This window comes from Phyllostomus hastatus, unplaced genomic scaffold, assembly GCF_019186645.2.
Source record: "Phyllostomus hastatus isolate PE091 unplaced genomic scaffold, TTU_PhHast_1.1 phas_scaffold_78, whole genome shotgun sequence".
Lineage (NCBI taxonomy): Eukaryota > Metazoa > Chordata > Mammalia > Chiroptera > Phyllostomidae > Phyllostomus > Phyllostomus hastatus.
This window is the reverse complement of record NW_025334041.1, coordinates 84,671,019-84,688,558: the sequence shown is the minus strand read 5'-3', so window position 1 is coordinate 84,688,558 and position 17,540 is coordinate 84,671,019. Positions and strand designations below refer to the sequence as shown.

The 17,540-nt window shown below is 37.8% G+C and overlaps 1 protein-coding gene across 1 annotated transcript in view; it reads right to left on the bottom strand.

Annotated features, from left to right (window-relative positions):
• The window catches only part of GMCL1 (germ cell-less 1, spermatogenesis associated), a 57,591-nt gene that overhangs the window by 19,888 nt on the left and 20,163 nt on the right, over nt 1–17,540 (bottom strand). The window contains exons 6-9 of the mRNA XM_045827001.1: nt 17,346–17,411; nt 12,870–12,954; nt 9,994–10,084; nt 460–597 (exon numbers count right to left, since the gene is read on the bottom strand). Of these exons, the coding sequence (XP_045682957.1) occupies nt 460–597; nt 9,994–10,084; nt 12,870–12,954; nt 17,346–17,411 (380 nt within the window). The remainder of the gene's footprint in view (nt 1–459; nt 598–9,993; nt 10,085–12,869; nt 12,955–17,345; nt 17,412–17,540) is intronic.

Here is a 17,540-nt window from a genome sequence, read left to right as displayed (position 1 = left end):
ATTGTTTCAAAAAATTTAAATTATAATTAGCAAAGATATTACATTGGCTTTGACATGAGGTTTAAGACTAGAATAATAAAAAAGAAAACAAGCAGACTTAAGGAGTATTAATAGAAAAAGTAGTTATAATCTTTACATAATTCTACAAAAATCATTTTTAAAAGTATGATCCAAAATAGTGTACTAGTTATTCAAATTAAAGAACACCCATATAACAGAAAACTATATAGCTACTTAAATATTATGGAGAGTATTTAATGATATGGAAAAATACCCAAGATATATAATGTGAACACAGAAAATTACTTCCAAGTATGATTCATTCAGCTTTCAGTATAAAAATCTGTACCTTCTTGGGATTAAGGATAATTTCTATTAATTATTATTTTCTATGATAAATATTACTATTAGAATCAGGTAGATATTAGTTAAAATCATAACTTCATCATATTCTCTTACCTGAAGGTACTAGAGAATCTTGTTCAATAATCCTTGCAGAGGCCAAATCACTGATAATGTACTGTAACCTCAAATGTCTGAATACTGACACAAATGGTTTTCCTTGCTCAGTTTCAAGAAAGGTCATACCTTCAAAATCTATAAAAAACAGTTTAAATTAAATAGCCATTCTTTTCAAATATACTAATTTATTTTTTCTTAAATGGTTTTATGCTTCAAGAATACACACACGTACATCTATTGGAATCAGCCAATTTCAAAGTTTTCAAAGATTTTATAAACCTCAGGGATATGGATAAAAACTTGGGAAGATTTAGAAAAAAGCTCCAGGAAATTGACTTTGGTCCTAAGCAGACCCTTACAATTCAGCTGTATACCTTTCTGTGGTTTGGAGCTTACAGTGCAACAAGGGCAAAAGGAATGCTTGAGAATGATACTTAGGATTGCAGTATCTCTTCAGGACACTCTTTCCATGGCAATGAAAACACCAGTGGAGCCCTGCCTAGTGTGGCTCAGTGGACTGAGTGCTGGCCTGTGAACCAAAGGGCTGCCGATTTGATTTCCAATCAGGGCACATGCCTGGGCTGCAGGCCAGGTCCCCAGTGGGGTCGGGATTCCATGAGAGGCAACCACACATTGGACACTTGGACAACCATCCAAGAGACGGTTTCTCTCTGTCTCTTTCTTCCTCCCTTTCCCTCTCTCTAAAAATAAATAAATAAAAACATTAAAAAAAAGTCCAGTGGAACTCTAGAGCCCAAATGCCTCACTCAAAGGTCTTCAAAAGATACACAGGTCATTAAATGTCTCTTGGGATTCTTCTAACTTATGCTTTAGCTACATGTGATGAACACTAGTTAATTTATTAATTCTCTATTCAAATACAAAATAAGATACATAGACATTGGAGCCATAGATTTGTGATATGTGGGTGGTATTTATTGTTAAAATAATTCATGTTTAATAAATACGTGGCTTAACCAGTCAAGATGGTGGAGGAGGTAGATGCAGTACTCGAATCCTCCCACAACCACATTGAAATTATAGCTAAACTACAGAACAGTTATTATTCAGAACCACCTGAAATCTAGCTGAACAGAAATCCTACAGCTAAATATGTAAAAAGGGAGCCACACAGAGAATAGTCAGAGGGGAGGAGACATGGAATGGGGTGGTCTTAAATCCACAAGTGGCAGATAAAAATCAGGAGGGATATCTCGGATGCTGAGTCCTCCCTAAGGAGTGAGGGGTCCCAGACCCATAGCAGGCCCCATAGCCCAGGATTCCATTGCCAGGAAGAGAAGTCTTCATAACTGCTAGCTGTAAAAACCAGCTTGGATTGTGGCTGAGTGAGACAGAGGGCTTCTGGAGTCACAGGTGTTTCTCTGAAAGGGACAGTACACAGACTTAGTCTCACTTGCTCTGAATTCCAGCACTGGGGGACCAGGGACATACTGAGAAGAACTGAGTGGTCTGGCATCATGGTGAGAGCCAAAGGAGCAGCTTTCTCCTAAACAGAAGTGCTGGCAGATGCCATTGTTCCTTTTTTGCACCATCCTCCCAAAGAGCTGGCAGGCGAGAGCCCTATCTGAGTCTTCGTCAATCTAACTTAAAGACCCCACCACCCCCAACTTGCAGGTCCATCCAAGTCATTTCCAGTGTCTTTTCCATACAAATAGCCTATCTAGGTTCATGCTTTGGGCTTTCCTAAAATCCCTCAAACAAGTGGCATCTGGCCTTGGCATGCCACATACCTCTCACTAAATGGCCTCAGGCCTGACACTAGCAGCAGCTGGCCTTAGTTGCTGCTTGGCCTCTCCTGGGCACCTCCAAGCCCAGCATATATAGCTGCCATCTGCAGATCACTTTTTTACTCATGGTAGGTAGCACCAGGCAGAGCACAGGTGGCAGGTGACCTTGGCCTGAACCTCCCGGGAGGCCCCAGAGCCAGCACACCTGGTGGATAGCTTCAGACTATGTCAGGGCACCACCCAACCACCTCTACAAGTGACACACTCAGGGGGCAGACCCAGTGGGCACCAGAACACTGCTGCTCTGTGGGGTCAGTCCCTGCACAGCTGATCCTCTATGGTTGTTGCAACCAGTCCTCACTGGTTGGCCTGGGGGTAAATTCCTCCCCTTGAGGTGCCAACAGCAATCAAGGCTCAACTACACCAGGAGGGTGTACACAGCCCATATGGGGTACAGACATGGAGTGCACAGCTCTGGTAATCAGGGAGGATGTGCCACTGGACCCTATAGGACACCTACTACCTTAGGCCACTCTACCAAGCCTGAAAGATGTAGCAGCTCTACCTAGTGCACAGAAACAAACACAAGGAGGCAGCCAAAATGAGGAGACAAAGAAACATGCCCCAAATGAAAGAGCTGAACAAATTCCAGAAAAAGAACTAAACAAATGGAGACAATCTAATAGATGCCTAGTTTAAAACACTGGTTCTAAGGCTGATCAATGAGCTTAAGGGAAGAGTAAATGAATTTAATAAGAACATCAACAAGGAGCTAGGGAACATAAAAACAGAGACAGAAAATATAAAAAAGAACCAGTCAGAAATGAAGAGTACACTAACTGAAATGAAGAATACATTACAGGGAATCAACAGTGGAGTAGATGAAGCAGATCAAATCAGAGATTTAGAAGATAAGGAAGCAGAAAACGCCCAATTAGAACAACAAAAAGAAAAAAGAATCCCCCCAAATGAGGATAGTACAATCAGCCTCTGGGACAACTTTAAGCACACCAACATTTACATCATGATGGTGGCAGAAGGAGAAGGGTGAGAGCAAGGAATTGAAAACCTATATGAAAAAATAATGATGGAAAACTTCCCTAACCTGGTAAAGGAAATAGACACACAAGTCCAGGAAGCACAGAGTTCCATATAAGATGAATCCAAAGAGGCCCACACCAAAACATATCATAATTAAAATGCAAGAGGTTAAATACAAAGAGAGGCTCTTAGCAACAAGAGAAAAGCAATTATCTAAAAGGGAGCTCTCATGAGACAGACTGTCAGCTGATTTCTCAACTGAAACTTTGTAGGCCAGAAGGACTGGCAAGAAATATTCAAAGTGATGAAAACCAAGGACCTACAACCAAAACTACCCTACTCAGCAAAGCAAACATTTAAAATCAAAGGAAAGATGAAGAGTTTCCCAGACAAGAAAAAGCTAAACGAGTTCATCACCCCCAAACCAGTATTATAAGAAATGTTAAATGGTCCTCTTTAAGACAAAAAGATAAAAAATATGAATAATAAAATGGCAATAAATACCTATCAACAATTACTTTAAATGGAAATAGATTAAATGCTCCAATCAAGACACATGGAGGTTAAATGATAACAAAACAAGACCTTATATAGGCTGTCCACAAGAGATTCACGTCACATCCAAAGACACACACACAGGCTGAAAGTAAAGGCATGGAAAAAGATATTTCAAGAAAATGGAAACAAATGAAAAAAGCTGGGGTAGCAATATTTACACCACACAAAACAGATCTAAAAGACAAAATTAATGAATAAGCAGAACAGAAACAGAATCATAGATACAAAGTACATTCTGACAGTTGCTAGGAGAGGGATTGAGGGGGTAGGTAAAAAAGGTGAGAGGTTACAAATTTGTAGTTATAAAATTAGTCATGGGGATGTAAAATATAGCATAGGGAATACAGTCAATAAAGTTGTAGTAATGATATATGGTGTCAGACAGGTATTTAGTAAGTTATATAATGTCTAATCACTGGGTTGTACTCATAAAACTAATATAAGATGATATGTCAACTGTCATTGAAAAATAAAAATTATTTAAAATCTAAAAAGGCCATTAATTTTTTTCTTTTTGGGAGAATTTAAAATTACTTCTAAAAATAGTTACTCTCAGTTGCATTCCAATGTACTTTCATGAGTGGGAAGGAAAGATGGAGTTACTGCTATCAAACAAGGGCAAAAGCCCTAGTCTGTTTTCTATTCAACAAGGTCTACCCATGAGAACACACTAAGTCCTACTGCTATTAAAGACAGGGAAAAGAAGTTGGGAGCTGCTATTGCAGACTATTATGCCTTAAACTATGCTTCACATGGAACACAGGTTTACTGTGAAGGAGGTATTGCCCATTAAAATATTTTTTCTTTCTTTAAAGTTACAAAAAGACAGTCAAGTTAATGAAAAGAATTTTCACAATTTTCAAGCTTTTATCCCATTTTTTTGGTATTCCTTTGGTAACTACCTGGTGTCAAATAAAGCAAACAAGAAAGAAGTTAAGCTCATTAAAAAAATTAATAGTTAACTTTGCTTACTTATGCAACAAGCATATAACTGTGGATCTACATGTCTTATCTTTTTAGTTACTTCTAGTTCTTATGTTGCATTATGTGTGCCAATTTCATGGGGTGTACTAAAATACCACTATAGCCCTGGCTGGGTGGCTCCTTTGGTTGGAGTATTGTCCCATCACCAAAAGGTTGTAGGTTCAATCCCCGGTCAGAGCACATAGCTAAGGTTGAGGGTTCAATCCCTGAGTAGGGGCGCATAAGGGAGGCAGCCAATCAATGTTTCTCTCTTACAATGAACTTTCTCTCTTTCCTCCTTCCCCTCTCTCTAAAATCGATAAACATATTCTTGCCCTGGCTGGTATAGCTCAGTGGATTGAGCATGGGCTATGAACTAAAGGGCCGGTGGTTCAATTCCCAGTCAGGGCACATGCCTGGGTTGTGGGCAGGTCCTCAGTAGGGGGTGTGCAAGAGGCAACCACACATGGATGTTTCTCTCCTTCTCTTTTTCCTTCCATTCCCCTCTGTCTAAAAATAAAATAAAATCTTTAAACAAATTAAAATTAAAATTAAAAAAATTAACATATTCTTGGGTGAGGATTTAAAAAATATATAAATAAAAATACCATTATGTTCCTATGGATGCTCCATCACAGGAACAAGTTATAAAAATCTAATTCTAGACTGTCTCACAGACATCTGGAAATTATCCCATGAAGCCTTTTATTCAAGGGCACAGAAGAGATTGCCTCATTTACTTTTGTAAGAATTCATGGAATTAAAAAACTGTTTTAAAGATTCTATCTTTTCATTTTTTCTTTTTTAAAATATATTTTATTGATTATGCTATTACAGTTGTCCCATTCTCCCCCTTCACTCCCCTCCCCCCTGCCCACCCCCTCCCACCCCCCATCCCCCCCCTTTAGTTCATGTCCATGTGTCATAAGTTCTTTCGCTTCTACATTTCCCACACCATTCCTGCCCTCCCCTGTTTATTTTCTACTTATTGTCTATGCTAGTTATTCTCTATATCTTTCCCCCCTCTCCTCCTCCCACTTCCCTGTTGCTAACCCTCCGTGTGATCTCCATTTCTGTGGTTCCGCTCCTGTTCTCTTTGTTTGCTTAGTTTGCTTTTGTTTTAGGTGTACTTGTTACTAACTGTGAGTTTGATGTCTTTTTTTACTGTTCATATTTTTTACCTTCTTTTTCTTAGATAAGTCCCTTTAACATTTCATATAATAAGGGCTTGGTGATAATGAACTCCTTTAACTTGACCTTATCTGAGAAGCACTTTATCTCCCCTTCCATGCTAAATGAAAGCTTTGCTGGATAGAGTATTCTTGGCTGTAGATCCTTGCCTTTCATGACTTGGAATACTTCTTTCCAGCCCCTTCTTGCCTGCAAGGTCTCTTTTGAGAAACCAGCTGACATTCTGATGGGAACTCCTTTGTAGGTAACTGTCCCCTTATCTCTTGCTGCTTCTAGAATTCTCTCCTTCATTTTTACCTTGGCTAATGTAATTATGATGTGCTTTGGCATGTTCCTCCTTGGGTCTACCCTCTTTGGGACTTTCTGAGCTTCCTGGACTTCCTGGAAGTCTATTTCCCTTGCCAGATTGGGGAAGTTCTCCTTTATTATTTGTTCAAATAACTTTTCCACTTGTTGTGGTTCCTCTTCCACTTCTGGTACCCCTATAATTTGGATATTGGAATGTTTAAAGGTATCCTGGAGGTCCCTAAGCCTCTCATTTTTTTGAATTCATGTTTCTTCATTCTTTTCTGTTTGGTTGTTCCTTTCCTCCTTCTGGTCCCTTCCATTGATTTGAAACCCAGTTTTCTTTCCATCACTATTGGTTCCATGTGCATTTTTCTTCATTTCACTTATTGTAATCTGCATTTTTTCATTTAATTTGTGACCAAAATCAACCAATTCTGTGAGCATCCTGATCATCAGTGCTTTGAACTGTGCATCTGATAGGTTGGCTATTTCTCAGTTGCTTAACAAAATTGGCTCTGGGGCTTTTAACTCTGTTTGAGCCATCTTTTTAATTTAATTTTTTTCCTTTGGTCTGGTTGTACCTGTTACATATGAGGGGTGGAGCCTTAGGTGTTCACCAGGGTGGGGCACCTCAGTTGCTGACGTTGTATGTGGGGGCGGGGCCCGAGAGGGAACACTGGCGCCTGCTCCACTCTCACCAGGATTCCAGTCTCCCTTGCTGCTTCCCACAAGCAAATTGGTCCCCTCTGGTGCTGGCTCCTGGGGCGGGTGGGCTTGTGCACTCTCTCGGACTCTGTGGGTTTCTGCAAGGAGCCTCCTGTGAGGCGGATAGAATCTCCCAGTCTCAACTTCCAGAGGTATTTTTAATCGGTGCCTTCAGGCTTTGTTTCCCGGCACTGGGTCCCTTGGATGCGTGGTCTGTGTCTTGCTGCCCATTTTCACTAAGTTCTGTGCACGAATGTGCGGCTGCGGACAGCCAGCTGCCTTGCGCACCTCACTGGGTCTGCTCGCTGCCTCCTGCACCCAGGGTTTGCCACCAGCCCGTCAGCTGCGGTCGGCGGTCTGTGCCCTAGCATCTGCCAGCCACCAATTTTTCCTGCCGGTACCCGTGGACCCCTCTCAGTAGGCCTCCGATTCCGCCCCTCCTTACCAGACTGGATGTATGGTATTCAGACTTCTGTTGGGTTCATTTCTCTCTGTTCTGGTTGTTTTTTGTTTATAAATTCTTGTTGTCCTTAGTTTTGGTTGCGCGAGGAGGTATAGTGCGACCACCTATGCCTCCATTTTGGATCCTCTCTTAAAGATTCTATCTTTTCAAAGTGTTGCTATACTAAGTGCACCTGCCAAATTTGATAGAAATCTAAACATATAATTGTCTAAAAAAAAAACAGGTCTGAATTTCTATTTTTTCTGTAGTCCTGATCCATATATATCTGAAAATCAAATAATTACAAAAACCTAAGAGAAATACACCAAAATATAATGGGTAAAGGGACAAGTGATTTCTGTTTTATTTCCTCAGTATCCATCACTTTTATAATTTTAAAACAGTATGAAATGACCTCAAAATCCTCACTGAAAATCAAGAGCATTAGATATATATTTTTGCTTTATGCAATAAATGTCCCCCTGAAAAGTCATCTTAAACTGTTTACTTTTACACTATGAAAGCTGAGTTTAAGACCCCACGGTAAGAAAACCAAAAATGGACCACAGCTACTTATTCTGGTTTCTGCCACTTCGGCTACAGAATAATTTCCCTCATGCTGGACTGCTATGGTTAATCCATCTGGAGCTAAAATGAGGATAAGTTTATGTTAACTTTTACCTAACATCTGTTTCTACAGAGTCCCCTTGTCTTTTTAGCTTCTCCACACTCATCTCTTTCAATTTTTATCTCTCTCCCTCTGTTTAAATTTTCTCCCTGTAAATGGTCCTTTAGGCATGCTTGGTTCATGAGCATGACAGAAAAATAATTCATTTGGCTCTAAGCTAGGAAATCTTACTACATAAAATAATTCTACAACATTTATTTAAACAAGGCACAAAGAGCAATAAATTTTAAAATTAAGAATTTCTTTTAATTAGCCCTGGCTGGAAAAGTCAGTGGATTGAGCTCAGGCTGCGAACCAAAAGGTCACCAGTTCAATTCCCAGTCAGGGCACATGCCTGGTTTATGGGTCAGGTCCCCAGTGGGGGGGCATGTGAGAGGAAACCACATATTGTTGTTTCTCTCCCTCCTTGCCCCTCTCTCCAAAAATAAATAAATAAAATATTTAAAAATAAAATATTAAAAAAAGAACTTTTAATTAAATGACACCTTTAAGAAAGTAAAAATGATAGTCTATAAACTCTATAGAAGATAAGTGTACACATATTTATGACAAAGAATTGATTTTAAGAATATATAAAGAATGCTTATAAATCATTAAGAAAAGAAATACAATATTAAAATAGGAAAATAAATAAAGAAAGAAAAATAAAATAGGAAAACAACCTAAATAGATATTTCACAGAAGAGGAAACATATGACCAATAAACATATAAAGACCTGTTCAATCTCTTTGTTTTAAAGAAATAAAAATCAAGTCAAGTTCACAATATGAAATAGTTCAGTGACAACTAAAACAAAATGACACATTGTCCAGGGGTGTGCTGGAGCTGGCTCGTACTGGCTCATAGGGGCTGCTATATTTCTTCCCAACTCCATATGCAGTGATGTCATGTTGGTAGCTTGAAGTCAGCCATGTTGGGAGAATTTGTAAAATGGAAATTTAAAAAGTGCTAGGAGTCAGGAATTATGTTTTTTAGAGAGCCAGTTTACCAGCACACTACTGTATTATGTTAATACATACATACATACATACATACATACATACATATATGCAGTAACATTTTTTAAAACAAGGGAACAACAAACTCAAAATTCAAGACAGTAGTTGGGGAAAGTCAAAAGGACACAACAAACAATAAACACATGAACCAACTACAGTTATTAATGTTCTAGTACTTGAGGATTAATTTCTGGAGGTTTGATATAGTATTAAAAATAAACAAAAAAGCTGGCCATAAATGGGTCAAAAATGATAGTAAAGTAAGAAAATCATGAACTAGGATTATGAGTGATTTATTCCTTACACCTGAGGGCCATTAACTTTTTTTCCTGTACCTTTTTTATCAAAGTAAAAAAATAAATATATTGCATGCTCTACCTCTGTCCAGGTAAGAAAGATGTATTGGCAATTGATCTTAACCAATTTTGGATCAGCCTCTCCTGGGAATCTGATAAAAGGTATGGAGAATCTACTATGCCACCCCCACGCTGCCTGCCACATGCAACAGACACAGACACATAAAATTTTGCATCCACTTCCAGTGTTCACACACAGAAGCCTGTCCATGGCCCCCCATATTAAGAATTGTTGCCTAATACACAGGATTTAATTTGCTAGGGAAAATTCAATGTGGTCAAACAAAAGATAAATTTAATTAGCAATATCTGTTGGGGATAAAATGAGAAAAGCAATTGTTTGGGGGAATCAAAACATGGTTTAAGAAGTAATAATTCAGTTAATTGAGGAATTTTTCTTATTCAGTCTCAATTTCCTCAGTGGAAATGAGGAGTTGAATTAGATAATTGCTAAGGTCCTCTCCAGCACTAAAATTCTCTAGGTCTATAATGATTTTAATAACTTTCAATAAAAAAAAAACAAATAAGTTCTCAATAAAAATTCAGGTATACCTTTTCTCCTCTTAGAAAACCAGACATCTGTTTCAGTCAAAAGTTGTTTTAAAGATCCATTCCAAGAAGGCACAAGTTGAAGGAACATCCACTAGATTAAAAAAGTAAATGAGAAAACAATGACAAGATTTCATCATACTATGATTTTACATTTTCAACATGCTTCCACCTTAAAATATAATACCTAAAAATTTTAATTTTCATTACAAGCAACTGGAAGACATAGAACTATTACATGACATGCTTGCAAGCTTTAAATTAATCATGGCATTAATCATTGTCTAATAATAAAAACTAGGTGAGTGTGTGATAAAGAATAAACTAATCCTTTAAAGTATTTATGGTTTCAAATATACTGTAGTTACACTATTAAAAAGGTAAAGGTTTAATATCACATTACCAAATTTATACTAATTTTATACTAATTTATTCTATTCACCAATTAACTCAATTTTACTACATAGTATGTGAGATTTAAAATGTAAGAAACTAAACAAGGGAAAAAGGAGTTTCTTACTCTCTTAGTGTTTCTTATTGTCTTATAGCTATTGAGACAGTATGCTTGTAGCAAAGACCATGGACTTTTAAGTCCTGACCCTACTACTTAATAGCTGGGCAAACTACCTAATTTCTCCAGGCCTAAATTTCTTCATTTGTTTAATGAGCGGGATTAATATATATGTCTACCTCACAGGACATTAAAAAAATTAATATGTGTAACATACTTTGAATAGTCCTTGACTCACAGTAAGCATTTATCATTTCTGGCATAACAGCAGTTACATCAGTAAGAAAATATGAATGCTACCAATGGCTCAGGGAGAATTGAGCTGTCTACCACTCCTTTAATGGTTAGACAACCTCATTACTAAACTTCCTTGAAGAAAAATAGTAAAAGAATCTCATCGTACTGTAAAAACAAACAACCACAATGATATAACTAGCAGGTGTCTCATTCCAAGATTTCACAACTGTGTTAAATGCACACTCCATGCTGGTGACAGAAGGCTGAAGGCAAAATTATGCAGTGGGAAAAGCAATGCATTTGGCTCATAATACCTGGGTTCTGACTCAAGTTTGCCACTTAGTAATTGTTAAGAATTCTAAGACTCAGTATCTACAGAACAAAAATAATAATGACAATAATAACAATTTAAAAGTAAAAAAATTACAAAAAAACAAGAGCCAATTTGTCTTTTCAGAGAGATGTAAAAATAAAATTACATTTAAAATGTTGAAAACTTTTGAAAGGGTGAGAAAATATATGCCTGAAGTGCAAATGAAGTCTTTAAAAGAAGAATTTCAACATTTTCTGGAAAAAATAAGTGGGAAAATTTCATCATATTCATTAATGCAACTAAAGCTCAACTCTGAGAACATTTCTGAAAACCATGTACAGTTGACCCTTGAACAACACAGGTTTGAACTGGGTGAGTCCACTTATTTGTGGATTTTTTTTCAATAAATACTGTAAATGTATTTTCTCTTCCTTATGATTTTCTTCATATTTTTGTTGTTGTTGTTGTTGGGAACTAACTGCCCTGCCTGGTTTCAAAGCTGTAACCCCCCATGGCTAAGGTTGAGTGAGAGACCTTGGGACCATAAGCCACTAACAAGACAAAGCTTATCTCCCTGGCAGAGGCGCTGCCTCTGCCCCTTTTACTCCACCCTGCTTGGCCCTGGGCAGATGACTGGTTACTCAATGACAGGTAAGATTCCTCACAAGAGGGATGACCTAAGACAGGCATGGTTATGGGGGGGCCCTCAGGGAAGGACTTGGGGGGCTATTGAGAAAGGGGGTGACGGACCCTTGCCCCTTGGATTTGACATAGCCTGAGTCCTCATTCTGTCTGCAAGAAGTCTCCTAATCTCTTGGCTGCCTTATTTCCCCTGCCTGACTTAAGCCTGAAACAATGTGAGAGGGAGTTGCAGTCCTGTGCTGGAAAGGGCAGGTTCCCCAGGGTGATCAGGCCTATGAAAGAATGCGTAAAATCCTGTGAAACCTGCTTTGCTAAGAATGCTCTCAATTTTCTGATAAGGGTCTGATCAGGAAATGAGTTTGTTTCCCCAAAGTTTCATAGCCCTTTAGCTAACAGACCCTGACTCAGAATAAGCCCTTGTAGTTCTTTGTATGCTATCTATTATTTGATCCTTACTGCCTGACAATGATTGATGAGTTTTACCTGTATTCCTGTGCAAACTGAACCCAGTAAAAGCCCACTGAGGAAAAGGCTCTTGGTCCTTCTCCTTTGAGAGATCGGCCACCCTTCCTCCCCAGGCAGATCATGTCTTGGTAGACTTATTCTCATCCATGGTGGCCAGGGGGCGCCCTGTGGGCAGAGCACCCTCCCCAATTTTTTTCTGTAGCTTACTGTATTGTAAAAATACAGATTACATGGCATACAAAATACGTGTTAACTGACTGTTTATGTTATTGGTAAGGCTTCTTTTTGGTCAACAGGAGGCTATTAGTAGTTATGAGTAGCTAAGTTTTGGGGGAATCAAATTTTGACTGCAGGGTTAGGGGAAGTCGGTTCAATGCCCCTAACCCCTGAGTGATTCAAGAGTCAACTGTAAAACATTTAACATTTCTGACTATGTAAATAACATAACAATAACATATTTGTTGTTGAAAAAACCTGCAAAAAACAAATGGAATCTAGGACACAAGAGTATGGAGAACGAAATTAAAATCACTCATCGTAATAGCAAGTCCCTAAATATAAAGACTTTTTTTTAAACATTCTGGCGTATTTCCTTTTACTTTTCTCACATTTATAACCATTCCCTATCACTGGACATTAGCTGTTTCCAGTTTTTCACTATTATAGTTAATGCTGAGATGACATCCTAAACACATTGTATTACATCAATACCTTTTTAAGAGCTGTGTATACATCCATCTCCACTTGCATCACAAATAAGTTAGATGAACCAATGAGCTGTTTCATGACATTTATACTAGAAAAGATAAAATAGAGGTAGTAAGTTTATCTTCATAAACAGGCTAAAAGAAAATATGGTATTAAAAATTAAATTAGTCTTTTTGGCCAACACAAAGTATCTTAGAAAATAATTTATCTGAACACAGGTAAAATTCAGATAGTATGCTGTGAAAAGACTTAAAAAATTTTTTTTAAGGTTTATTTGTTTGTTTGTTTATTTATTTATTTTTAGAGAGAGGGGAAGAGAAGGAGAAAGAGGAGAACTATCAACGTGTGGTTGCTTCTTGGGCACCCCGTACTGGGACCTGGCCTGCAACCCAGGCATGTGCCCTGACTGGGAATTGAACTGGCGACACTCTGGTTTGCAGTCCATGCTCAATCCACTGAGCTACACCAGTCATGGCTGAAAAGACTTTTTTTTTACACTGTTAGAATAAAAAGTGTTCTCATCTGCTAAGTGATCCAGTTAAAGTAAGGTCCCAATAAGATAACTTTTGGTATACTCTGATAAGGTGATAGTCTTCTTTTTCCTCTTCTCCCCATTCAATGTTTATAAAAACAGACACTTGTCAAAATACACTGAAACCAATAGATATTCAAAATAACCTTTACACTCTAGGCTTAAGAGAATTGCTTAGTCATAAAACATGTTTTTATTATTATAAAAGAGAGTAAGATTAAGAATATATGCTAATTTAAATTCAGAGTGAAAATAATATCACCAGTTGTTTTCCTTTTTCTTTTCACTTTAAGTCAGAATAAGAGAAAGCATCTGGGTCTTTTTTGTTGTTGTTGTTCAAGTACAGTTGTCTCCATTTCCCTCCCACCCATCCCTACCTCCCACCCTCGATCCTACCCCTTTTTGGCTTTGTCCATGTGTCCTTTATACATGTTTCTTGACAATCCTTCCACTTCTTTCCCCCGTTACCCACCTCCCCTATCCCCTCTGCTTACTGTTAGTTTGTTCTTTATTTCAATGTCTCTGGTTATATTTTACTTGCTTATTTGTTTTGTTGCTTAGGTTCCACTTTTTGGTGAGATCATATGGTATTTGTCTTTCACTGCCTGGCTTATTTCACTTAGCATAACGCTTTCGAGTTCCATCCATGCTGTTGTGAAGCGTAGGAGCTCCTTCTTTCTTCCTGATGTGTAGTACTTCATTATGTAAATGTACATAGTTTTTTGATCCACTCATTTACTAATGGGCACTTAGGTTGCTCCCAACACTTGGCTATTATAAATTGTATTGCTGTGAACATTGGGGTGCATAAGTTCTTTTGGTGTTTCAGGACTCTTAGGGTATAATCCCAGCAGTGGAATTGCCAGGTCAAAAGGCAGTTCGACTTTTAGTTTTCTGAGCTTTTAAGATGACCATTGTGATTTACCTTTCTTTTGAAAAAGCTCAATGAGAAATTATAAAAGAAAAAAATTAGTTTCTAATGATATTTTTCTTTTTTATACAACATAATTCTTCTTTTTTTGTTTTAGTATATTTTATTGATTATGCTATTACAGTTGTCTTATTTTTTTCTCCCCTTTATTATCCTCTACCCTGTCCTCCCTCCTTCCAGAATCCCCCACTCTTAGTTTATGGCCATGGGTTGCACATAAGTTCTCTGGCTTCTCCATTTCCTATGCTATTCTTAACCTCTTCCTGTCTATTTTGTACCTACCAATTATGCTTTTTATTCCTTGTTCCTTTCTCCCCATTCTCCCTTCTCCCCACTGATAACCCTACATGTCATCTCCAATTCTGTTCCTGTTCTAGTTGTTTGCTTAGTTTTTGTTTTTTAGGTTCTGTTGCTGATAGTTATGAGTTTGTTGTCATTTTATTGTTCATAGTTTTTGATCTTCTGTTTCCTCAGAAGAGTCCCTTTAACATTTCATATAATAAGGGCTTGGTGATGATGAACTCCTTTAACTTGACCTTATCTGGGAAGCACTTTATCTGCCCTTCCATTCTAAATGATAGCTTTGCTGGATAGAGTAATCTTGGATGTAGGTCCTTGCCCTTCCTGACTTGGAATACTTCTTTCCAGCCACTTCTTGTATGTAAGGTTTCTTTTGAGAAATCAGCTGACAGTCTGATGGGAACTCCTTTGTAGGTAACTGTCTCCTTTTCTCTTGCTGCTTTTAAGATTCTCTCTTTCTCTAATCTTGGGTAACTTAATAATGATGTGCCTTGGTATGTTCTTCTTTGGGTCCAAATTCTTTGGGATTCTCTGGGCTCCCTGAACTTTCTGGAAGTCTATTTCCTTCACCAGATTGGGGAAGTTTTCCTTCATTATTTTTTCAAATAAGCTTTCAGTTTCTTGCTCTTCCTCTTCTCCTTCTGGCACCCCTATGATTCGGATGTTGGAACACTTAAAGTTGTCCAGAGATTCCTAAGCCTCTCATTTTTTTTTTTTTAGTTCTTGCTTCTTCCTTTTGTTCCAAATCATGGATTTGAGTCCCAGTTCCCTTCACTGTTGGTTCCCTGTATGTTTTTCTTTATTTCACTTTGTATAGCCTTCACTTCTTCCTTTATCTTGCTGCCATATTCAACCATTTCTGTAAGCATCCCGATGACCAGTATTTTGAACTCTGCATCTGAAAGTTTGACTATCTCTTCATTACTTAGTTATTTTTCTGGTGTTTTGATCTATTCTTTCATTTGGGTCAGATTTCTTCATCTTGGCAAACCTGTTACACTGTAAGGGGGGTGGTCTTAGGTACTCACCAGGGTGGAGCAACCCCCTTCATTGCCTTGTGGTGCTATATGTGGAGGAGGGTACGGCGAGGGAATAATGCCACTTGTTCAGCTCTTGCCACTTTCAGTCACTTTCCTGGCTACTCACAAGCAAATTGGGCCCTTCTGGTGCCAATTCCTGAGTGGCTGGGCTTGTTTACATTTTAGGATCTCATGGGTCCCTCCCATGGGCTTTCCTGGGAGACTGAGTTTTCTCCTGCTGCTACAATCCCCATAGGTTTTTACAGTCAGAGGTTTTGAGGCTTTATTTCCCCACACTGGAACCCTGAGTTGCACAGTCTGTCTCACTCCCCAGTTGTTCCTCCTAGTTTATCTGCACTCAAATGTGGGACTGCCTGGTCGACCAGCTGCCGTCTTTCCCACCCAGTTCACCAGCCATCCTGGCTCACCATCTCCATCCCTTCTACCAGTCTGTATGAATATTTCTTCTTTAATTCCTTGGTTGTCAGATTTCCATAAAGTTCAATTTTCTGGCAGTTCTGGTTATTTCTTTGTTTTTAAATTGGTTGTTATCTTTCTTTTGGTTGTATGAAGAAGCAAAGCATATCTACCTACACCTCCTTCTTGATGGGAAGTCTGCTTCTAATAATTTTCAACCCAAACATATTGCAGAGCTTTATTTATGCCATGACATCACTAGGGGATTTTTTTTTTTTTTTGAGAGAATGATACTTCTCAAACTTTTCTCCCAAAGTACCTCTTCAGGGCAAAGGAAGGAACACAGGAATCCAGAAGGTGGTCTAGTCATAAAAATAACATTTCTATTAATTCTTGTATTTTATTTTGAAAGTTCAAAGAAATTTGAATTCTCTCTTTTCCATAATGTTTAAATAACATAAAAGTGTTTCATTATTTCCTATGTCTCTCCATGCTCCCCCCTTCACCCCACCTTTACCCAGTAAAACTGACATCCAGGAAGTTAAGTCATTGGTTTTATACATTTCCATTGGCATGTCACATAATACTTAGGGACATTTGTACCCTTGTCTCAGAAGCACCACTACAAAGGAAATGCAAACCTGAAAATGACTACAAAGCCTACTGGCCCCTCAAAGATCATTCCCACCCATAATTTCTCAGATTCCCCCATTACTACAAATAATCTTCTTGAGGGCACAGACCATGACATAATTAGTTCTGTGTTGTTCAGAGCCCCTAACAGAGTACCTTCACATACAGTGGACACTCTAGAAGTATTAATATTTGTAGATGGAAGGAAGAAAGGAATAGTAAGCAGACTTAATTTAAAAGGCCAGCCTAACAGTGAATTTAATTTCATTAGGCTTAGCAAAAATTTATAATTTCCTCAAATTTAATTTCTCAATGGTAAAGACAGTTTTTAAAATAAACTCTTAGGTTCTCTAAGAGCCTAGCAAAAGTGAGGTGACTCTGTAAAATTTTCTATAATTTTATAGCAGCAATGAATTTTGCTATTAAAATTAGTAAAAACAGTTGACATAATATACATTACATCATTTAAACAAAGAAATTTGTGTAGTATTTCATTAGTTCATGGATGTAGTCAAGATATTGTTCATTAAATTGTTCAGTTTTTCATAAGTAATATTTTGTTTTATACAAAAATGTCTTGCATACTTTGGAAAATGAAAAACAATATTTTAATAAAATGATTATAAAGTTACTTAGAAGTCAAATACCTAAGTTCTTTAAAAAGTTCAACATTCTGATGAGTCATCAAATTGTTTAGAAGCCATTCAAGGCACCTGAAATTAAAACATAGAGTTATTACATTATGTTTCACATATTTATGATTTATTAAGTATGACTTACAGTTAAAAACTGAATATTAGTAGTCTTGCTAGGACATGCTCAAAATTTCTAATTTAACAATC